Source organism: Alternaria postmessia, assembly GCF_024291825.1.
Source record: "Alternaria postmessia strain BMP 2775 chromosome Unknown scaffold_50, whole genome shotgun sequence".
Taxonomy (NCBI): Eukaryota; Fungi; Ascomycota; class Dothideomycetes; order Pleosporales; family Pleosporaceae; genus Alternaria; species Alternaria postmessia.
The window spans coordinates 41,461-63,444 of NW_026260123.1; the positions used below are offsets into that span (position 1 = coordinate 41,461).

At 50.6% G+C, this 21,984-nt stretch overlaps 10 protein-coding genes across 10 annotated transcripts; 6 read left to right on the forward strand and 4 right to left on the reverse strand.

The window, feature by feature from the left end:
- Positions 1 to 692: 692 nt before the first annotated feature.
- On the forward strand, positions 693 to 1,580 carry J4E82_007399 (uncharacterized protein; the record flags this gene model as incomplete). Its single annotated transcript, XM_051733645.1, has 3 exons — positions 693 to 701; positions 755 to 1,228; positions 1,260 to 1,580. The coding sequence occupies 3 exons, from the start codon at positions 693 to 695 to the stop codon at positions 1,578 to 1,580; spliced, it is 804 nt and encodes a 267-aa protein (XP_051586561.1).
- A 485-nt stretch (positions 1,581 to 2,065) lies between these two features.
- Positions 2,066 to 2,975, reverse strand: J4E82_007400 (uncharacterized protein; the record flags this gene model as incomplete). Its single annotated transcript, XM_051733646.1, has 2 exons — positions 2,066 to 2,862; positions 2,924 to 2,975. 2 exons carry the CDS (start codon positions 2,973 to 2,975, stop codon positions 2,066 to 2,068), a joined length of 849 nt encoding a protein of 282 aa, XP_051586562.1.
- Positions 2,976 to 3,344: 369 nt separating this feature from the next.
- Positions 3,345 to 4,318, forward strand: J4E82_007401 (uncharacterized protein; the record flags this gene model as incomplete). The annotated part of the gene is made up of 4 exons (XM_051733647.1): positions 3,345 to 3,607; positions 3,672 to 3,901; positions 3,966 to 4,067; positions 4,119 to 4,318. The coding sequence occupies 4 exons, from the start codon at positions 3,345 to 3,347 to the stop codon at positions 4,316 to 4,318; spliced, it is 795 nt and encodes a 264-aa protein (XP_051586563.1).
- Positions 4,319 to 5,424: 1,106 nt separating this feature from the next.
- On the forward strand, positions 5,425 to 6,466 carry J4E82_007402 (uncharacterized protein; the record flags this gene model as incomplete). The annotated part of the gene is made up of 3 exons (XM_051733648.1): positions 5,425 to 5,508; positions 5,557 to 5,861; positions 5,911 to 6,466. 3 exons carry the CDS (start codon positions 5,425 to 5,427, stop codon positions 6,464 to 6,466), a joined length of 945 nt encoding a protein of 314 aa, XP_051586564.1.
- Positions 6,467 to 7,299: 833 nt separating this feature from the next.
- On the forward strand, positions 7,300 to 9,253 carry J4E82_007403 (uncharacterized protein; the record flags this gene model as incomplete). Its single annotated transcript, XM_051733649.1, has 3 exons — positions 7,300 to 7,969; positions 8,021 to 8,728; positions 8,781 to 9,253. The coding sequence occupies 3 exons, from the start codon at positions 7,300 to 7,302 to the stop codon at positions 9,251 to 9,253; spliced, it is 1,851 nt and encodes a 616-aa protein (XP_051586565.1).
- An 828-nt stretch (positions 9,254 to 10,081) lies between these two features.
- On the reverse strand, positions 10,082 to 10,936 carry J4E82_007404 (uncharacterized protein; the record flags this gene model as incomplete). The annotated part of the gene is made up of 1 exon (XM_051733650.1): positions 10,082 to 10,936. The coding sequence occupies one exon, from the start codon at positions 10,934 to 10,936 to the stop codon at positions 10,082 to 10,084; it is 855 nt and encodes a 284-aa protein (XP_051586566.1).
- Positions 10,937 to 12,889: 1,953 nt separating this feature from the next.
- On the forward strand, positions 12,890 to 13,279 carry J4E82_007405 (uncharacterized protein; the record flags this gene model as incomplete). Its single annotated transcript, XM_051733651.1, has 1 exon — positions 12,890 to 13,279. One exon carries the CDS (start codon positions 12,890 to 12,892, stop codon positions 13,277 to 13,279), a length of 390 nt encoding a protein of 129 aa, XP_051586567.1.
- A 465-nt stretch (positions 13,280 to 13,744) lies between these two features.
- On the reverse strand, positions 13,745 to 14,923 carry J4E82_007406 (uncharacterized protein; the record flags this gene model as incomplete). Its single annotated transcript, XM_051733652.1, has 1 exon — positions 13,745 to 14,923. The coding sequence occupies one exon, from the start codon at positions 14,921 to 14,923 to the stop codon at positions 13,745 to 13,747; it is 1,179 nt and encodes a 392-aa protein (XP_051586568.1).
- A 1,399-nt stretch (positions 14,924 to 16,322) lies between these two features.
- On the forward strand, positions 16,323 to 17,306 carry J4E82_007407 (uncharacterized protein; the record flags this gene model as incomplete). Its single annotated transcript, XM_051733653.1, has 1 exon — positions 16,323 to 17,306. The coding sequence occupies one exon, from the start codon at positions 16,323 to 16,325 to the stop codon at positions 17,304 to 17,306; it is 984 nt and encodes a 327-aa protein (XP_051586569.1).
- Positions 17,307 to 20,191: 2,885 nt separating this feature from the next.
- On the reverse strand, positions 20,192 to 21,031 carry J4E82_007408 (uncharacterized protein; the record flags this gene model as incomplete). The annotated part of the gene is made up of 2 exons (XM_051733654.1): positions 20,192 to 20,287; positions 20,345 to 21,031. 2 exons carry the CDS (start codon positions 21,029 to 21,031, stop codon positions 20,192 to 20,194), a joined length of 783 nt encoding a protein of 260 aa, XP_051586570.1.
- Positions 21,032 to 21,984: the final 953 nt, after the last annotated feature.

The following is a 21,984-nucleotide window of genomic DNA, read 5'->3' on the forward strand; positions in this document are numbered from 1 at the left end:
ATTTTTCATTGCTTGAACTTCGACAAATCCACACACGTACCCTGGGCGTGAATACAACAAGATCTGAACACACAATGCGACCTAGCAGCATTGAGTACCTTCTCAAGATTCATGATGCTTGAGCGCTCTTGCCCAGTCAACTGCCCGCTCAATTCAACTGATACTCCGCTGTCAAAGTGCCTAAAACACCCCTTATTCGACCAAACGGCTGGTCTGATAGGTATTCCAGATTATGACGGATAAGTCACGAGAATCCCTTGACCCTGCAGCTCGGCCTCCAGCACAAGACCACCGACCGAGAAACAATCCAGACGAGCATGATCCTGGTAGAGTACGCCGTCATGAAACACCAATTGGAGGCGACCGTGTTCACGATACCGAAGAAGACGCCGCACATTCTGTAGCAAGTGACGTCACCCCGTCGGAACTTGACATGCGGGTACAGAGTCATTGGGGAATTGTTAAACCGGCTTCAGCAAATGTTGTGCGGAATATCGTGAGAGGCTCGCTCATCACTGCACCGGTGATACAGTTCGGAAAAGATCGAGACGGAAGACGGAAGCGGGAACGCGGTTTCTACAAGAGCCCACTCGGCATGATTCTTATCAAGAGGTACCCCTTAGTAGTTTATGATGTCGACCTTGATGAAAGACACTTGCCGAAGAGATTACACTGTATGCAACGTCACACCTATGGGGGAAGTGGGTTGCGGCGAGGGGCCCGCTTACGAGAGGACTATCACCTCCATGTCAAGCTTGTACCGCCCGGTCGTGACAAGAATGACAGAGGCGACGCACCAAATGAGCCTCTCATCATTGAAAGAATGTATAACAGCAAGAAAATATCGGAGAACTCATACCTCGAGTTCAGGAGCATATGTACCGTGGAATTGGATGAATATGTCGTGCTAGACGGACACTTGGAAATGGACAGTTGGGTTCGCCTGTTTGGGCTGTACATGTCCACTGTATCGAGAACTGCAACTCAGCAGCTACAAAAGACTCCAGAGTTTAGAAGACAGATCAGGGATGTCTTTGATGATCTTACCGGAGACCTAGACGAGAACGAACAGAGGGTAGCCGGTGCTGTATCGACAGATCTGATTCAACGCGCCACTAGCAACAACGCCTCACTTCAAAGCCAGCAGTTTCCCGGTGAGCGCGGTGAGGAGATAATATCTACGACCAGAGTTACCCAAAATCATCATCTCAAGACCCGCGAGGGTAACGTCATTAGCAACAACCGGCAAGACACGGAAGTGCGACATCCACGAGGGCGCTCAACGGAGGAGACACGACGTCGACGTAGTAGATCTCCACATGGAGTGGAGCCGGAGCGATATCGTAATCGAGATGATGCGCCTGAGTACTCTTCGCAACCACGGTATGATCGAAACCGGACTCAAGGTTACCATGCGAGACGCGAAAGAAGATGGCCAGATAGTCGCAACGCTGAGAATCGTCATACCATACGCGAGTCGCGGCCCGGACGTCAGATTCGTCAATCTGACTATGATCTTAGGACCGACCGCCAATATGACCGGCGGGGCGGAAGGGGCCAAGGTCGTGATGACGACATGAACATGCGCCAACGCGGCAGGAGCACAGACAGAGGCGACGGACGTAGGTAATCCAGGGGGGAAAGAGTCTAATGAGCGAGCGGCAGTATGCTCTGAGCGGACGTGTAAAGCAGTGACATAATCAGAACGAGGGAATTTGAGAGATGTGGCCGCCCGAACTTCAGCATTTCGACATGGCCGCAGCTGACTTTCTTCAAGTAGGGTGTAGATCTTTGGAATCACCGCGCACAGTTTTCACCATTGCTATACGCAGTGGGGTCACATTATGCTGTCAAAGTGGGGAGCTACCGCATCGTGACGCTTTCCCGTTTTCGGGTGCATACCTAGGTAGGTCACAATCTCCTACTCTAATGTCAAGATGGCATCATTCTCACAACAGGTAGGTATCGAGTGACATAATCGAAAACATTAGCTCACTCTAGCTGTTTATCATCTCGTGAGTGTTCGCCGTGGGCAATCTTAGCTACCAAGCTATAACGATTGCGTCTATCCTTTGGTCATCACACCACCACCATTGGTACCGATCACTTGTCCCGTGATCCACCCAGCCTCAGGCATACACAGCAAGCCGACAACTCCTGCAACCTCATCTAGATACGCCGGCCTCCCACCCATGTCCTTCGCCGCAGCAATGGTATCTTCCGAGTCGATACCTTCTCTCGTCGCAGCCAGTGGCGCCATGTAGTTGAGCGACCAGACCTTCTCCAACATTTCCTTCGGTAGACCCGTATACATGCCAGTAGCCATTGCACCCGGATTGATGGAGTTGACTGTACAGCGTTCGGCGAGCTCTCGTGCCCATACCCGTGTCATTGCTTCAAGAGCGCCTTTAGTACCAGCGTAGCAAGATTGCCACCAAAAGCCCATCGAAGTCGTTATGCTGGAGACATTGATCACACGACCTGATCTATCATGGGGCAGATACGGTAGTGCAGCCTGTAGAATAAATAATGGTGCGCGCGCGTTTAATGCGAAGGTTGCTTCGAAGTCTGACAAGACGACTGAACCCATTGGCGCTGGATTGACAACGCCTGCGTTATTTACTAGTATATCGATCCGAAACCCATCGCCGTTACTGAAAGCTAATTTTACCGCGTCGATCAGTTGGGTTGGGCCGTTAGGCGTAGTGATGTCCACCCTTACTGGTAATGCCCGGACGGAATGCTGATGTTCTATCTCTTGCGATAGAGTAGTCGCGAGCACACTGGATGACTCTGAAGCGTAGTTGATGACGACGTTCGCTCCCTTGGATGCCAGATGATGTGCTAAGGCAGCACCAAACCCTTTCCAACGCTTGTCAACCCCGTCCTTGAGTAGTTATCGGAGGACAATGATGATACGTACCCCGTGATGCGCCAGTGATTATCGCAAGTTTGTTTTCCAAAGGCCTTGTCATGGTGCAAGTGGTGGCTGAGTTGACATGTGCTAGTCTAAGCGCGACCTTCTGAATTCTAATATGCATACACAAGTGACAGCAAACCATGCATAAAACCCAACAAGTTGGTGGCGAACTACCCTGGATGCTGCATACAGCATATCAAACACTTTTCAGGGACTCTGATCCTCCGCGGATGCGGAAGAGCATGGGTATGATCCAGCTCTGGGTTCACAGGCTTGGCCAGATTAGCGGGGAAGGAAATGTGACTCAAGTGTCAATCACAGATTCGTTCGAGCTTTTCACGTTTCAACATTTCACAGAAAATTATCCTCATCCCGACTTGCAATTTACACTCTCCAGATCAGTCGTTCAATCCAGTCTTCCGTCATGCGGCTAAACAATCGCGTTGCCATAGTCACTGGCTCATCCCAGGGAATTGGTAGAGAGATCTGCCATCAATTTTTCGTTGAGGGTGCAGTGCTTGTATGCGCTGATCTTAAGCCAATTGGAAAGGGCGAAACTACTTCTACGCATGAATGGATTGTCGGCGAAGGCGGGCAAGCCATCTTTGTCGAGACCGATGTCAGTGTAGCCTCCAGCTGGGAAGCACTCATCGCAAAAGCTGTCAAGACATATGGGAGGCTTGATATGTACGTATAAACTCGCCTCGTAACCACCCATTCGGAGGACGTAAACTGATATCAGTACTTACAGTGTGGTAAACAACGCAGGCATTTGCGCTGAGGCTAGCAACCCATTACCCATCGACCAAGTCGACGAAGACATGTTCGACGCTCACATGCGCATCAACACACGAGGCGTTTTTCTCGGTTGCAAGTATGCCGTTCGACAATTCAAGGTACAAGAGCCACAATCCAACGGTATGCGCGGCTGGATTGTGAACCTCGCTTCTATGGTCTCCAATATCGGGATGCAGGGACTTAGTAAGTCATCCCGCGCAGGAATTAGCGAGTGATTTGTTTTTAGCGTTGGGCTTACGTTTTCCAGCTGGGTATACAGCGTCTAAGGGTGCCGTTGCAGCTATGACGAGAACCATTGCACTGGACGTCGCGAAAGGAGGCATTGTAGCCAATTGCATCGCTCCTGGATGTAAGTCAACTCTTTCGGTGTGGCAATGGTCGCCCTGACGCTCGTTATCAGTTTCTCAAACCGCCATGCTTGATGATGCGCTTGGTGGGGCCTTGTCCGCCGCAGCGGACGCCGTCAAGGCCTCCATTCCTCGCGGCAGCTTTGGGCACCCCACCGATCATGCAAGGGCTGCGGTGTATCTTGCTAGCGATGATGCGCAATGGGTTACGGGGCAGGTATTGAATGTGGATGGTGGCTTGACCGCGCAGTGAATCATTCTCCTGTAGCATTAGGATCGTTGCAAACATGACGGAGTCGTTGAGGCATAACGCATGTGCCGTGCTTGGGAAGGTCTGGACTGCCGTTCGGCTTTGCGAGTAGAAATCTGTCTAGAACATCTGAGCTTTCGCGACTGATGTAGCTCCATACTGATTGTGGTTGTGCTTGCATGGTATGCAGTGTGCCGGGAGCGGGCAGTTTTCAGGGATGACGCGCCACACCCCGTTTTGTCCGCTCTCCCGTCTTCCCCGCGGCGGGTATCCGGGTGGGTTCCCCCCGTTCCCCCAAGCCTTCCTCACTGTGACGACTTTTCTCCCCTCTCCCCGATCCGGTTCCCTATGAGTCTACTCAAGACCCTGTACCGCCGGTTGTGGCTCGTATTGTAGTGGTAATACTGGTTGTCGCTTAGAAGCCTCACCATGGGATCGGCAGAGTAACGTGGGGGCAAAATATGCGCCTGGACTCGAAAGTATCATTACCATGCCGCATCCTCGCATGTCACGTACGAGATTCACGCTTCATCGCCAGCCTCGATTACGCGACCTTGTCACATCAAAATCGGTGGCCTAAGCGAGCGTGCTTAGCAGCGCAGAGCCCTCGAACGTCTAGGATAATCCTGCGAGGTACTGCTTTGGGGAGTGAAAATGACCGCGACTGGGTCGTTGCTTCAGCAAGAGAGATACCCAACGTTGGAACGTGCCATCTCGTCTCAGTTTGCGAGGAAGATGTGTGTAAATCTCAAGAAAGATTTCATCATTGGGGATCACTGAGGGCGCCATATGTCAAGGGATCCATGGAAGGGGGCGTTTTCAGGCACAGGTGTCTAGTTGCACCGCAGACATAAAGTGGCCATGGAGAAGGGCACGAGAACTCACAAAGAGCTATGTCCGGTCCTACGTCTCCCCAGTTGGCATTAGCCGTCCTCGTTCTCTTACCATTCGATGTCCTAACTTGGGCTCTTCGTTTCCATGTCCGGCTTTCGCGAAAAGCATGGGGGCCAGATGACTGGTCTATGGTGGTAGCAATTGTGAGAGAATAGTTATTATAATGATCTATTACGAGTACTCACGTTCTACAGCCACTCTTCATCGTGTCAACCATGGGCATGCTAGGGATCGCTTTCACAGGAGGTGGGAAAAGAGACAACGAGCTTACTGCAGATGAGAAACAAACCGCAATGTTCGTACGTAAGATGAAAGATCTTCTTAGTTGCTACGCTGACATCTGACAGTGGTGGTTCATCATGCAGACCATGTTCTGTCTAGCTGCCATTCCAGTGAAATGGGCTATCTGCTTTACTTTGCTGCGCATAGCCAATGGCAAGAAGGCATATGAATGGTCGATATATGCCATCATGGCCGCAGTCGCTGCCGTCATGGCTTCAACGACTATATATGAGTTCTTTCATTGCACACCTATCGCGATGAATTGGAGAGCGGTGGAAGGTGGCTCTTGTAAAGCTCAAAGCAACATCACTGGGTTTAGTTTTGCTCTCTCGGCGGTTTCCATCTTCTCAGATTGGTTCTGCGCCATCATGTAAGTTTGTTCGCAACTCGATGAGCTTCGTTGACTTATCATGTCACAGTCCTATCCCACTACTCTGGAATGTCCAGATCGACTTCCGGGTCAAGATTTCCATCATCGCGCTCCTCGGCCTCGGTATATTCGCGTCAACTGCGGCCATCGTTCGTCTTACCGTGACTGTCAACCTTAGTGCGACAACGGACTTCCTCTACTACGCTATGCCAGTAGCGGCCTGGGCACATGCAGAGCTAGGTCTTGGAGTAGTTCTTGCCAACCTCTCGGCTTTGCGCCCGCTCCTCGAGAAGGTGCTCGACATCGGTTCCGCCTTGCGCAGCGGCAGCAAGAAGCGCACCGGCGATCAAGCGTCGGGCGACCGATATATGGAGCTCGAAGAGGGTGTCCGCAATAGAAAGTCCGCGACGCTATCAAAAAGGCTGAGTGTCATGAAGGGAAACGGTGCAACAAGTAGAGGCGAAGACTTAGACGGTGATTCATCTCTAGGAGAAGATGACAGGTCCACAAGAAACATTATGAGCACCGATGGACGACCAAACGCACACAGTATTCAGGTTGATCATGAGTATGAGGTCAGCTACGAGAGTGGGAAAGGCTCATGAAGAGCTTGAGTGATGGTTGAAGAAACTGAGAGTTAACGGTTGATTTATTGGTACAAAGAAGGGGCTCGGGGGTTTTGTCGTCATGGTGATAAATAGTAGGCTGCGTGAATATGGTAACAAGCTATTATGGTTGAGCGCCTCCGACTGAGAGTATGCGTGGAGTGAACCTACTCCAGGTCTGAATCTGTGCCCAACCTTCCGCATTCTATCCCTCCTAAGGCTGGCTTCTTGGGTCTTGCGCATGTACCTGTGATGATTGGGAACCTGTGGCTTGGGATGCAACAGGACCCCTGTCGTCAACGCGTAGCTAATTAGCCATTCTTGTGGTTAGTACCGACGCTCAGCAGTCGTGTAGCGATGTGCATCGCACCCTTGTCCGCCGCAGGTATTGTAGCCCTTGCGAACATCGGCCATCACTGATCATTGGACGGGTACCCCCACCGTCAACCCTTCATCAGTGTGCTGAGGCTCACATCAGGCGGCCTTGCGCCTTTCCGCAACTTACGGCCTCCACAGTCGAGGCCGAATATGTTCATTGATCGGCGGGTATATGTTAGTCACTACCCTTGCGGATTACCGTACCTCAAGGTCTGTCTGAATACCGTGCATACGCTACTGCATCCAGTCACGAAGTGGCGAATCTGAAGCTGATCCAAGGCATGACAAAGGGGTCGGTCGTATCTCGAGATATGCATATCTCTTTGCATGAATCAAGATACCATCTTGTCTTTGGCTAATATATCCCCCCTAGTACACCGATATTGACTTGTATCCTCGTTTCTATTTTTCGCATATCCTTTCCAGGTTTCCGCAAATCGGCCTCCTCGAACACAATGCCCAGTGTAGGAAGCGACAACAGTCCACCAGACATTGTCTCTGAGAAGGCCGTCCCGGAGACTAACAGTCCTCTTACCTCCCTCGACTCCGAAGAGGCAGACAAGCTACGTTCTGAAGCACTTTCGACCGATGTCACCAAGCTCAGAAACGGCTATTTCTCCAGTCCAAGGATTGTAGGGTCATTTTTGGGAACAGGCATCGTTGTTGTTGCGACGTACTTCCAGTTTCAAGCCCTAGCTGCCGCTGTGTCTTCTGTCAACGCAGATATCGGACCCAGCGCCAATATCGCCCTTGTAAATACAGTATGGACTGTGTCACAACCCATCTCGCTTCTGCTATTCGGTCGGCTCAGTGATCGCTTTGGCCGTCGCAACTTTGCCTTGGGTTCCTGTGTGCTTGCGGTCGTCGGCGGCATAATTGCAGCAACAGCACAGTCTATTGAGACGTTGATCGGAGCAGAAGTCATCATGGGTATTGCTTCTGGAGTACCAGCGGCTTATCCACTTTTAGCCGGCGAGCTAGTTAGTAACAAACACAAGTATGTCGGCACTGCTCTGGTTGTCGTGCCCAATGTCATTGCAACGGGATTTGGGGCGTACATTGGCCTGCGGCTAGTCCAGGTGGCTAACTGGAGATGGATCTTTTACGTGTATATCATGATGATGGGTAAGTCAATTCGAAAATGCCTGATTTTGACATACTAATGACAACGTGTAGTGCCTGGCGCTGTCCTATGGTTCTTCTTTTACCATCCACCTTCCTATACTCAGCTCCACGGTAGAAAGTCCAGCAAGCTCGCAGAGCTTAAGAAGGTTGACTGGACGGGCGTCGGTCTCCTTGTTGCTGGCTTAGCTCTCTTCCTTCTTGGTATATCGTGGGGCGGTCCGGCGCAACCTTGGTCCTCTCCAAGAATTCTTGGTCTATTACTCTCGGGTGCTGCAGCCATTGTCGCATTCATCCTTTACGAAGTCTTCTTGCCGCCAGCGCAACCTATCATTCCTATGTATTTCTTCCGCGATATGCGTGGCTTTACCTGTTTGGAGGTCATCTCAGCAACCTACGGCATCATCAACATCGCGCTCTTTGTTATGTGGCCGCAACAGGTTGTCTATATCTTCGGCTCAACTGTGAGCTCGTGGGAGGAGACCGCTTGGCTTTCAACAACAGCTGCATTCGGTCTTTGGGGTGGTATAGTCATCCTCGGGCCACTCATGTCATGGATCGGTCACATCAGATACCAGATCCTAATCTCCTCAATCTGGATGACCGCTTTTCTTGGTGCGATGGCCAGCATCACAGTAGAGGACAAAGCTCGCGCAATCGCTTTCTCGTTTCTCGCAGGCTGGACTATCGGGTGGGGTGAAGTCATAGCAGCAATCGTCGTACAGTATGTAGTCTCCGACCAAGATCTCGGAGTGGCTTTTTGTAAGTTGTTCCTTTCCATGTGAGATGTGCGATGCTTGCTCACAGTGCTCAGCTGTCATCTCAGCATCTCGTACCATTTTCGGTTCCATCTTCACTGCTGCCTTTATCGCAGTGTATACGAACAAGGTGCCAGGCTATCTCACATCGATAGTACCGCAACGTGTTCTAGCCAATGGGCTACCCGCAAGCTCCCTGAGCGCGCTTATGACGGCTGCAGCTACCGCCAATCAAACAGCTCTTCTCGAGATTGATGGCATGACACCGGAGCTCCTTCACACCACCAATATAGCTGTTAGCGACGCCTACTCCAAGTCATACGCCTATGTGTACTACTTTGCTGTAGCTATTGGAGGGCTGGCAATCATTGCATCGCTATGTATGCGAGACTTTGATGAGTATTTGACCGGCCATGTGTCGAGGCAGCTATACCATAAGAGAGACATGAGTACTGATCCACTGGAAGTAACGACGCGAGAAGTCGATGAAGTTCAGAATGGTGATATTGAGGGCAAAATGACAGGCTGAGATCGTTGATATCTGTAGGAGACCAGGCTTGGGATTAACCTTTAGTACGAATAACTTTGCGCGTTGTAGGGTTTACCCTCTTCAGGTTTCGGCGCTTCATGGGAAAATACACTCTCTTTACCCCAGTTACAATATACACTGAAGTACTTTTCAAATGCGGAAAGGCTTAGCCTTGAATATGCCGTAAAAGAAGCTCCTCTTTCGTCCTGCAGGGCTTGTGGTTCGATATATGCGATACATGGCAGGAACATGTGGGACCAACGTAGAGGTACCACTTACGCTGAAAGAGTATAATCCGGGTTCGAGAGCCGAGCGGCCCGAAGAGAGCGTGATGCCAACGAGGTCGAAAGCGGAAGGGAAGTTTGGCGTCTATTTCCTGGGACAATACCCACCGAAGCACTAATCGCATATGTCATCGAGCCTTGGCATGTCGTCATTCAAGTCATTCACGACGCGCTTGTTCCGCGTCAACACTGTTACTCTGGACGCGCAACTAAATTGCTAAAACATACACGCTCATATTCTGGTCGCTAACAATATGATAGTCACGATTCGACGGGTCTTATCTCTTGCATCCGACTCTCGATCCGCCGCCGTCTATCCCCTTCCGCGCGTTCGCTGACGCTGAGCCACTGCTCCGCTTTCTCCGACCTTCGCGACACCGACTGTACTATGGACTCGTGTACTGTTGAAGGATCCGGACAATCCCCAATGCCATCATTCCACACCGACTCGTCTGCCGAGCTCGAAACATCGTCATCGGCGTCCAGCGCCCGCTTCCATTTTTCTGCCATGTGCAGCACATATCCTGCAGGCTTCAAGTTGGGCTTAGCATTGGCATCGATGCCTTTTTTTCCAAGCCTCGATGGCATCATGATCAAGGCTCTTTATCTTAACTGTTGCATACTCCTTAAGGTCGTATGGCATGTTTAGACTCATGTCATCATCTGGACCTACGATGGAGACATGCGCCTCTGCTGCTGCTGCCATCTTAGCCTCATGTGTCTCTTCTGCACGTTTTACTAGTCCTACAAGCTCATAACACGTCCGAACGTGATCACGGCTGAACTCTTCCTCCAGAAGGTGCTTTGATACATCTGGTCGATCGACGGCACCAGCAACGTATGCCGCAAGTCCTCGTCGAAAGGCATCGCGATGCTGCTCGTGCCGTCTTTGAGCTTCACGCAGCTCCCGACGTGCTCTCTTCTCCTCTAATCTGATGTAGGCTCGGGTGTTCTCTAGTTGTCCTTCAAGGGCGCCTCTGCTGTCACGCTGGTCCTTTACAGACGAGAGCTCGTCTATCAGTCCGCATTGCGCAAAGACATCCTGGAAAATATCCTCCACTGGTAACGCGGCTTGTTCCCAAGCTTCACGAGCAAGTTCAATATTCCGTACCAATCTTGATCTCTCTGCCTCAAACGTCGCTTTCTCTTTGTCCAGCTGTTCAATCTCTTGCCGCATGCCTTGAACGACCTTATTTTCCTCGGGGGTTGGTTTTCGGTCTCCCTTGAGCTTCGCCATATTTCGCAAACGTTCCAGAACCCAGTCTCCAAGGATCTCATTCTTTCTGAGTGCCATATCGATCTGCAGCAAGGATGTGTCTCTCGCGTGCCGATATGCCTGGCCATTTGAGACTTGTTTCTCGATCTTCTGGGCCAAGACATACGAAACATTCATTAGCATTACCGGCGGTTTAGAGCTAACCTTGTTCAAAAGGAATAGTTCGGAAACCCCATTAGCACAGAGTTGCTCGATATCCGCCTGGCTCCCACTAATTCTCTTGTTCAAGGCTATCGGGAAAGAGTCCATAATATCGTGGCCATCTTTGCTTGTGTCTTTGTCATCACTTCTAGTTTCCAGAATTCTATCCATTCTTACTCCTTCACATGGTAATACTAACCTTTTTTTGATTGGAGACTTTCTTCCCTGACCGTCACGTTCATGAGATGGTAACGTTTCTTCAATGTTGTTGTTAAGTTTGGCCCGTTTGCTTTGTCCTACTTCCAGTACATCCCTGCCCCCTGCAGTTTCTGAATTATCTTCGACCGTGAGCCCTCGCTTTCTAGTATTCTCAATCTTGCTAGCTGCATAATGAGCTTCTCGTTGGAAGTCGTCATTCATGTTGAGCATGTTTGATATTCGTATCGAAAGCGCCGGAAGTGTTTGCATCTGGTAAATGTATGGTTCGAAAGGAACAAAGCGCCTCTTTGCATTGTTTTCTCATTGTTCGCCGTCATCTCTTCAAGTCGGTAAGCCATGATGATTCTTGGAAGTACTATCAACCAATTGTTACCTTATCAGCGCTCTGCCGATAGTGACGCATCGTTGAAGGCATATGAGCAACAGGTTCTGTGTTGTACGTTGCACCACTACGCTGGTATCCTTCTTTTAGAGCTGGACAATCGGCTGTTCAGCGAACATTGTGAGGTAGAACACTTTGTAGCGAGCAATCTTACCACTATCGCACTTCGTCGTGCAATGTCAACGAACTATGCTTTTATCCAAGGGCGTGGAGGCGCTATGAAAGGTCACCACAAGAACATTCCCATGATCCACATTGGATCTAACCACGGGCGCACCACAGTTTCTGCAGTTGCAAATCAAAGCGGGCTGTTCCAGATCTTGGCAGCCATCTCATTCAATTACACGATGCAAAGTCATATCAATGGATCCCATCCACAAGGGCCTTCAGGTATAACGAGACCGCCTCTAAAGCGCCGACGCTCAAGGTATGCAAGTCTAGTTAGGAGCGACGCGGAATTGAACACACGTCTATGTTCCGCGCTGCCAGTTGATTGGGACGGTTTGATCGTTGATCAATATCCCGACGAACAGACTGAAGCGATCTATCTAATCAAAGCTTCGAACATCAGACAAGAGCGGGCATTGACAGAGAATGAGATTTCCCGATTTGAACCAGGCGATTTGGTGCTGGCAAATGTCCACGAACCGACTACTGATCCCAACGGCAGAGTTGGCGATGATGATGTTACGGCCACGATATTTGGCCAAGCAGTGTCGAAAGCTCGTTTTCACATTCTCCTGGAGAAACACCCAAAGCATGGGGTATTCGCTCCAATTGGGTCACGCGGCTTGAAGGGATTGCAGGGCCTTAGCGAGATGGAGCGACATTGTCGTGTTGGCTTTCGCAAGGCAGAAGAAAACTTCGATCGTGACAAGCTTACCGCAGGAGACCCTGAGTTCTTGTCGTTACACGATCCTGTGGAGCTTCGGCAGGGCGTCCTAGATCGCTGGTCATTTCTGGATCTCTCCTACCGTACGTCCTTATACTGGTCCTCCAACATCCAATTCAAAGGATATCTGACCAGATCCGATACACGCAGAGTACTCGAACTGTATGATAGCTTACGTCGTGTGAGCCCAGATTCAAGCAATAGAGCTGCGCCATTGACTTCCCCAGCAGACAATGACGCTGTCACAAGGCCTTTGCTACCTCTCAGCCCCAAACATGTGAGACAAGATGTCAATCTTCGTTCGGCAGCATTTTATGAGCTGGCGGGGCAAGCTGATTATGAATAACCAACGCTTGACAGGTCCGCTTCCAACGACAAAGATGATCCGGATCGACCGAAAGGCACGGCAGAAGAACAAAAGAGAGCATTTACCAAACGAAACATGGAAAACGCATCAGTCGTCCAAGACCTAGTGAAAACCGAAAAGAAACTCTTCAAGGATGTGGATGATGCCACTCTTAGTGCAGCCCAGGCGGAGATACACGCTAGAAAAACAGTGCTAGAATACCAGGACATGGTGTCGACCGGTACAGCAGGAGAGCATGCCCTTGAGCTGTTCAAGAATGCAGCCGAACAAGCCGTACTAGATCGTGATACGGCACGAGAGAAGAGGGACAGATTGACTGCATCAGTTGAGGAGGTACTGGCGCATCCAGAACTCAGGCCCCGCGTACCTGCTGGCACAGACATCAACGAACAGCGACTGACTATTATCAACAACGCCACCAAGTCGCTTCAGGATCGACTACAGAGTATCGCCAAGCAAAAGTAAGTGTTTATAGTTGGCCTGCTTACATCACTAGGCATGACTAGTCACGGCCACAGTCAAACGTAATATGTTGACTTGCTACAACTGGCATTCGGCATCGAGAATACTCATCAGTGCTATCAACTAGCAATGTGTACGTTTCATTTCTTTTGCGTTCAAGCGTTCATTAGCGGTAAGCAATGAAATTCATCAATTGCATTTGTCCACTGACGAGTATTGCATGATGATTATACAACAGCTCTTCCCGCCAATATAGTGACAATGGCAAGTCATCACGGTGACTCCCATGTGAAACATTGCAGTAGCTCGCAGCACAACACAGGAAATTAGGAAACTGGGCATGAAAATGTTCATATTCGTAGGACATTTACAACGGTCTTGAAATAGGACATAATAAGATATTGGGTATTATCGCATCAAAACATCGTCAACTCCACAGCGCCTCGCTCTTGTTCTCTTACAATAAATTCATGCTCGCGTCAAGTTCGATCCCTCAAAAGCATCATACCATCCCTTCATCTCCCACCGCCGTGACTGCAACCATTGCTTCGTCTTGGCATTTTCGTAGATGTACGGCTGCTTCCACCACTTCTCATGTACACTGACCAGACCTTTAGCAATGTCGTTGTCGTTGGGACAACGGATGTTCCAGGTATAGGCAATCTCCCGCCAAGGCATGGGTCCGTCCCAGCGATGCGCGTGGTTGATAAGGTTTTGTTCGGGATATCGGGGGTCGAAGGAGCCGGGTGTGTTGAGTAGCGTCTTGTAGTACTCGAAGACGGGAAGCGAAGGCGCGAGGATGAAGAACCCGGCGTTCATGTTGCCGGGGCCCTTAAGACCTGTGCCATGTGTAGGCGGGAAAGTATGGGACGAGTCCCAGACTTCGGAGTTGGACGCGAGGAGGTAAGTTGAGGGCAGATCGGTATCGTTGGACGGCTTGGTAGCGAGAAGCTGAGCGGCGGGGTCGTCGAATACTGGGTCGAGATTCTTGAGCAGCATGGAGTCGCCGTCCATCACGACGATGCGATCGTACTGGGTCATCTCCCAAACACGCAGCTTAGTCATTACGTCGTCCCATCTGTGCACCTCGGGGTGGACCCAACTGTCGTTGGCAGTGTGCAGGAATTCTACAGCATGAACGATGGCGCCATCCTTCTCCAGCCGATCGCGTCGTGCCTGGGTGACGGTAGGAGTGACCATGACAATGACATCATGCTTTGTGCGCGTCTCAGGTTTATGAATGAATTGCCAGATGAGGATACGGATGGCTTGGAAGTATTTGTCGTCCTCCAAATTGTCTGCATCGCCATTTGGCTTAAACAGGTCGTCGCCTTCAGTGGGGACTCCCGTGAGGAAAGTAACGTATGCTAGCTTTTCCGGCCTGTCGGTACCAGTGACGTTGGCTTCGAGATAGGGCGGTGGTGTGGGAATCGGTTTCGGCTTTTCGGGTTCGGCGGCTTTGTGGCTGATTAAGGCCGGCATGGGAATTTTGTCGAATGCGCGCGTTTCCACAGCGAGAAAGATGCATGTCGACAATATCACTACTGTCGCCAGTGTGATCCGGATCCATCGAGGGCTTGTGAAGATGTTCCAGGGGCTTGGAGACTTCATCCAGGCGGGCTTTGACCCACCCATGGACGCCAGCATGCTGAAGATACAAAGAAGTGCAAAGTCTACGCAAATTGACAGCAGCGCAGCAGGCTGTATTTCAATCTCATCCCTTTCCACTCCGGTCCCGTAAGCCCTGCCGCATGTGGTTGGACAGCATATTATGCGAAGGGGCAAACCCGATGGGAGGTAGCAGTAACCGTTCGTGAGTCGTGCAAGCCCTGGACAATCCTGCGCTTTGGCCAGACCCTGTCGGACGCTGACAGGCCTGACATTGAAAGCTTGGCGGTAATGCAGAAGTTTGATTAGTTGGTAAGCACTTAGCGGAGATGATCTTGCGCCTTAGCGGTATTTTCAGACCAACTCAGCCCTAGCCGACGCGGTTCCCTGGGCATGGTTGCCTACCGAACAACGTTCAAAAGAAAGGGCCGAACACGCTGCTAATTGAGACTACCAGTGCAGACTACATTCCATCATCGTCATTGAACGTCTATATGAGATGACCTCGAATGGAACGGAGGTAACCGATGTGAGTTCAGATGTGTACTTCGTATTGATATTCTCGCTAGACTGCCAAATTTAGCTAAGCCTATGCTTGTCGTGCCACGACTTTAACCTTGGAACACGCTACAATGGGCGCCTAACAGGGAATTCAGCAAAGCGTGTACTTTTGAAATTTGAAGGAAGACAAACGTCTGCAATAAGCAAATTCTGCTCGTGAGTAGCTCGGCCGCAGTTCCAGACGTTCAGGCTAATCCGGCCGGAACTACGCACGTCCACAACTGGGCTAATTTGGTGTGAGTGCACGCTGAAGAGAAACGCGACGCGGTGACAGCGCATGCATGTCTTGCAAGGTTGAGGAAGGTATCGGCATAGGCCGTTGACGCCGATGCCGTGCACTGCCACCCAGTCAAGCTTACACCTGTTGCGCAATGATCACCAGGAGTGGGGCATGCTGGCTGTCAGCTCTACACGACGAGACATGAACACACACAGAGTGAAATAGGTAAGTAAGATCGACTTATCTGGTCATGCTAGTCAGATATGTTAGCGATTGGCGAACATTGGGTCGAGTTGACACGTATAGGGCCTCCAGATGTCGCAGTATACGTACGCTCCTCTCGCAGACTCGCAAATCCGGTTCCTTCGCATACAACGACATGCAGCCACTCTGCAGCTAGTATGTGACTTAGAACGGGTTGTTGTCCCTTTCGGCGATGGATACACGGCGCTTTCGTATACATGGGGTGACCTTACGCCGACGCGTAGCGTTCTCATCGAAGGCAGAAATCACGATGTTCCTCAGAACCTTTTCGATTTTTTTCAAGCCTACCTCGTCGCTCATCCCGGGGGATCATCACCCAATGGGAATCTTTGGGTTGATCAAATATGTATCAATCAGCTCGATCATGATGAGCGGAGCCAGCAAGTGAGCATGATGGATAAGATATTTCGATCAGCGAGCAAGGTGCTCGTCTGGTTAGGATGTGAGCCTGCTATGGTCGAAGCTGCGCGACAGGTGCGGTATGGCGATGGCGACACTAGTAATGCTGTCGCGACATTGTTGCATCATCCATACTTCTCAAGGGTCTGGATTGTTCAGGAAGTTGCGCTCGCACGTAAAAGGGTTATTGTATGTGGAGACGTGCAGCTCGAATGGAGTGACTTGCTTGATGCTGTAGCAAAGCACTTCGACGTCTTGGACCGCATACCAGCAGTGGTCCATGAAAAAGAACACTACAGAACGCTGGAGATGTGTCTGTACAAGTACTGTTGGAACGACTGTCACGACCCGCGGGACAAGCTGTACGGTCTACTTGGTCTGACTGCTGAAAGGTGGCGCATCAACGTCAACTACAACAAGTCATTACTGGAGGTATATCTGGACGCTGTCTGCGCGATCTGCGAAGAGCTGTTCGACATCCTGGATCCGGACTGTTTTTACGATGGATATATCGAGTCCCCCGTCAACCTCGAAAACTATCGCACAACACTCCTTGCTTTGGGTGTAGCGATGGGTTTTCCTAAGAATCAGCTCATGGGCCTGGGACCCTTCATCGAAGCAATCCAAGTAGTGTACCACAGCACGTATTTACGAAACATCTCGTTCAGTTTCACTGGGCTTCTCCACTCGAAGGAACGAGAGCAAGACTGTGCGTATGATGTAACACACCCGAAAGCAAATATTGCAGTCCGTTGGGGCTCAATCATAGCAACCCGGCGAAATCCTTTCGTACGCGACGTTATCCCTCGGATGGGCTTACAAACAGCCTCAGCTTTATCGCAGGACGATGTACGCGGCGAAGATGATGAAGCAGGACCAGCCTGGGATCGATGGTGGTTCGAGCACAACGGTAGGACGCAATACTTCATCTGCCCACACACCGACGAGGTTGCGCTGTCCAGATCGACAGAGTCTTGAGGTATTCCTTGCCGCTAACGCTTCTGAGTGCCGATATTCCGCGACACTCGTGTCCGGAAATCATAGCCGGTAGAACTCTGTTTCTCAGATGCCATCCTTGTGTTGATCGCCAGTGTATTGGAGATGGAGTCAGGAATCGCCGTCCATATCGAAGGAATCGATGCTAGAGCCTGCAGCCTGGCCTTGGCCGTTCAATTGATGCTAATTGAGGCATTATAATAAGGGCCTCGAATCTTAGCGAGAGGATGGAGATGTGCCTCTGGGCCTGCTGGAGGCCTAAAATCTGTAGGGCAATGGTCATTGGCTTTCGCTGAGCGCTCGAATCTTGGCTTGAATGATGAGCAGTATATAGACTCGGTGGCTGTACTCGGGGTACGTCCTGCAATCTTCATATCCGTCTTTGTAGCCTGCCGTTTTTGAAGGATTCTACAGTCATTCGTGGAACCTCGGACGGCTCGTGGAGGCTGTGCCTTGCCATCGGTAAAAGGCGCCCACCGCTCCTGCATGCCAAGACTTCGGGTAACGTCCCACTAGCGCCACGAATCTGGACCTGCCCTTGACGCGCTCAGGGACTCGGTCTCGACTACCCCGATCAACACATTAAGCGAGTTTTCCGCTATGAAGTACGGGATCTCAGCATCCTGGTTCAGACGATGGGACGATCCAGGTTCATATTCTACCTGTGGCTCAGCTTCGGCTAAGCCTCTTCTTCTCCACAGACATGAGGCTGAGTTCGTTGTAGGCAGCCAGCTGTCGTGTTAGCTGTCTACATACAGCACGCAATGCTGCAATGCAGTCCTGCGACCATTGACTTTGCCTTTTTCACCAACATCCTCTAGACATACTGCTATTCGAGAACCAGGATGGAACGATATAGCATTCCCACATACCAAACAGAGCCATTGGACAGGAGTAGAAGAGAGATCCGGCTGCTGCATCTTCACCCACGAACTACCGATCACATAACGGCTACGTTGAGCGCAGCAGATCTCGAGAGCGCTGCTGAGACTTACTCATGCGTTTCCTATGTGTGGGGAAATCCGAATGAAACGGTACCAATCGAAGTAGACGGGCATGAGATGCAGATCACGCTCAACCTGTTTGACTTTCTGCATCACATCAGAGATCCTAATGATACCCTCATCCTTTGGGTGGATGCTATCTGCATAAACCAAAACGATCTGGAAGAAAAGTCCCACCAAGTGGCGATGATGGGAGACATCTACTCTGGATGTTCAGTCGTGCACGCTTGGTTGGGCACGCCCTCGTCGGAGATGGTACTGGAGATTAATCCATTCGCAATGTTCGAACATATTGCGGATGGAAAGCATTGGCATGATCTTCCGGGCGTTCTTGAAGAGGGAGATGACGAGGGAGCACCAAGTGATGTGTTCGTTGATCAAATGGCTGCGTTTCACCTAATTGCTGACAGTGCATGGTGGACGCGATCATGGACTGTTCAAGAGATCATACTACCCACATCCGGTATTTTGTGGTATGGATCACATAGCATGACCTGGGATCGCTTTGCGCTAGTTTTCGAAAGAGCAAACGCCGCATACGTTCATTGCTGCGCACAAGGTACGGAGGCGACGAAACATTGGGGCCCGAAAATGGATAAGTTCAACCGATTCATGTCCAGCATTGCGATCATCGATAAATTGCGACGATATCGACAACAGACGATCGAACAAGTAGTCGACGTCCTGTCCAGCAACGAACAACCACCATCGTTTCACAACATCTTACTTTCCTTCTCAGGCCGACAATGTAAAGATCCCCGCGATAAGATTTTCTCTGTCCTCGGTTTGGCACCCGCGCGGATGTTTGATGCATACACACCCAACTACCAACAACCATTGACGGATTGCTTCACAGACGTCTATCGAAGAATGTTGGAATACGATAACGATACTTCGAGAGTCTTGTTGGGTAGAGGGTTTGGACCATATAATAAAGGCTTGCCATCTTGGGCCCGTGACCTCTCCAAGCAACATGACGGGCAAGATTGGGAGGAGACCAGAGCGCGGCTTTCTGGCCTATATGATTGTTCCGCAGGGTCATCGAACACAGTCACCGTGAAAGATGGCAGAGAGCTTCACACCAAAGCTAGAAAGGCCGACACCATCCGAGTTGTAGGCAAAACACACCGACTACAGAAATCTGGTGTAGCTTCACAAATTATAGCCATGCTACAGTCGTGGGAGTTGGCGTCGGAAACTTTGACCTATACAGAGGAGGCGCATCTAAACAAAGCATTCATGCGGACTATTTGCGCAACAATCACACAAGACGTGGAAGATAGTGCGCAATGGAGGAGATGCGAAGACGATGACCTGCCCAGCCCCGAATCTTGGCTAAGTCTTCTGACAGGAGAAGGTTACACGTTGCCTTACGCCTTCACATCAGCAATGTTGTTGGCGACGGAAAATCGTTGCTTATTCATTACAGAAGCGGGAAATCTTGGAATGTGCTACCCTGGTACGAAACCTGGAGACGAAGTTTGGGCCTTGTTAGGTATGAACGTACCCTTCGTGCTGCGAAAGGCAAGTGGGAAGCGTCCGCACGAGGATACATATCACTTGATGGGAGACTGTTTCCTGCTTGATCAAATGGATGGAGAGATCATGCAGAACGGTGGAGATACAAAGTCGATAGTTCTGGTTTAACTCACGATTGAGGAACGATCAATACATGATTCGAGGCAGCGGTGCATGATATAGATGTAGAAATCCAAGAAAACTCCTCATGTGAGATTCTATATGCACAAATGTGGTCTGTCGATAGGAGAAACCCTTGCGAATCCAATTTCATTGAAGTACCACTTTGAAACTGACTGCAGAGATGTGACGCGTCATGCATGATTTGGAGTACGGATCTCGCAGTCAAAAGTTGAAGACTTGAGTGCCGTAAACTTGGTTCGTCTCGTTGAACTGACCGATGGTAGAGTTGTAGTTATTGATTGACATGCTTCGGTTGTCCTGTTGAGATCATTAGTCGTTGACTTAAGGAGTACGGTGATAGTATTAAAAACTGACTTTCGAGAGCAAGGCGTCAACCAAGGCTTGATTGAGATCCTTGTCCTGTTGTGCAGTGACTTCTTCGAGAACAGAAAGGCAGTCCTTAGAGCCGATGGCAGAAGCTTCCGCTCTGCACAGCCTGCGCTGCTCTTCGCGTACCGCGGGGAACAATCTCACAAGACCGTCGACAAGATCGGTGACGTCTTTGATCAATTCCTTGAAGCTCTTCTCCTCATATAGTGCCCATTGAACCTTTTGTCGCAAAGGGGTGTTGTTCTGACGCTTTATAGCTAGAGCGCGCATCTTCGCGTGTAATGACTGCCCTAGGGGCCTCATGTCCGTGGCTACGTCGAGAATTGCGAAGTTCGCATCGGGTCCTCCTGTACGACTTCTGTATTCCATGGAAACACCCTCTGCGTTTGCAAAGAGAACCATTATCTGTGACAGCAAGGTTTCGGCTCCGGTGACATCTTCTAGCAGTCCTGATGCTTGCTGGATGCTGTGAGCGCTGTCGATGTCGCCAGCCAATCCAACGGACTCGCCCCAACGCGACAATCGCAGGCGCGCAAGACCTAGCTTGAGCAGGCTAGTCTGGAAGTTGACACCAAACGCGCGACCAAGGCGGACGTATTCGAAGCAGTCTACAGCGTTGTTAAATAGGCCGGCGAGGGCGACGATGCCAACGGCAAGACCAGCTGGTTCCATAGTACCGAGTCAGATAGTGACAACGATGACAGAAGAACGAAGATCGCAAAAATGATGAATTACATTGTTATCAGAAAGCGGCGCGGGTTTTCATCGCCTGTGTTCGCGCGAGGCTGAAACGCTGCCTGCGGCCTGTTGCTGCATGATCCTTCAGCCGCTTGGAGGTCTGCCTCGCACAGCACCTGTCCGACTGTTGAAGCTTTACCGTCCTCTCAATGTCTTCCTTAGGCTGACACGTTATCACTCTGTCTGCTTGCACTGCCCTGCTCTCCCTCTGATGTGTCGCTTCCGATCGTTCTGACCGCTTGGTGAGAATGGACGCGCGCGCGACGGCCCAGACTATTGGCTTCAACAACGAGGGTGGGAGGATCGCTATCCAGGCGGCGGAATACCATGTTTATGGAAATAATATCGTAAAGTATGCGAAATTACTTCATACCGAGACTGGTGGTCGCTAACAAAGCTGTAGTCAAGCACAAGAAGGTGGTCTGAAAAACCTACTGTACGCCGCCGAAGCGCCGTTCAACGCGTATACCCGGCAGCACGACCCGGAATGCCTCCCCTCCACACGAACTGCGCTCTTAGAAGACATATATGCCTGGACCGATGGACACGATGAGCGATGTGTCTACTGGCTAAACGGTCTAGCTGGTACCGGAAAGTCAACAATTGCGCGGACCGTAGCTCGTAGGCACTATGAGCAGAGGAGCCTAGGGGCCAGCTTCTTCTTTACCAGAGGCGGCGGCGACGTTAGTCATGCGCGCAAATTCGTAACGAGCATCGCTGTTCAGCTTGCATACAACGTTCCAGTATCTCGTCAGCACATATATGACGCGATTGCAGAGCGCCCTGATATCCCAAATTCCGCGTTGCGCGACCAGTGGCAGCAACTCGTCCTTCGTCCGTTGTCCGCGCTCAACACCTTAGGCAACATCACTGCTTTAGTTCTAGTC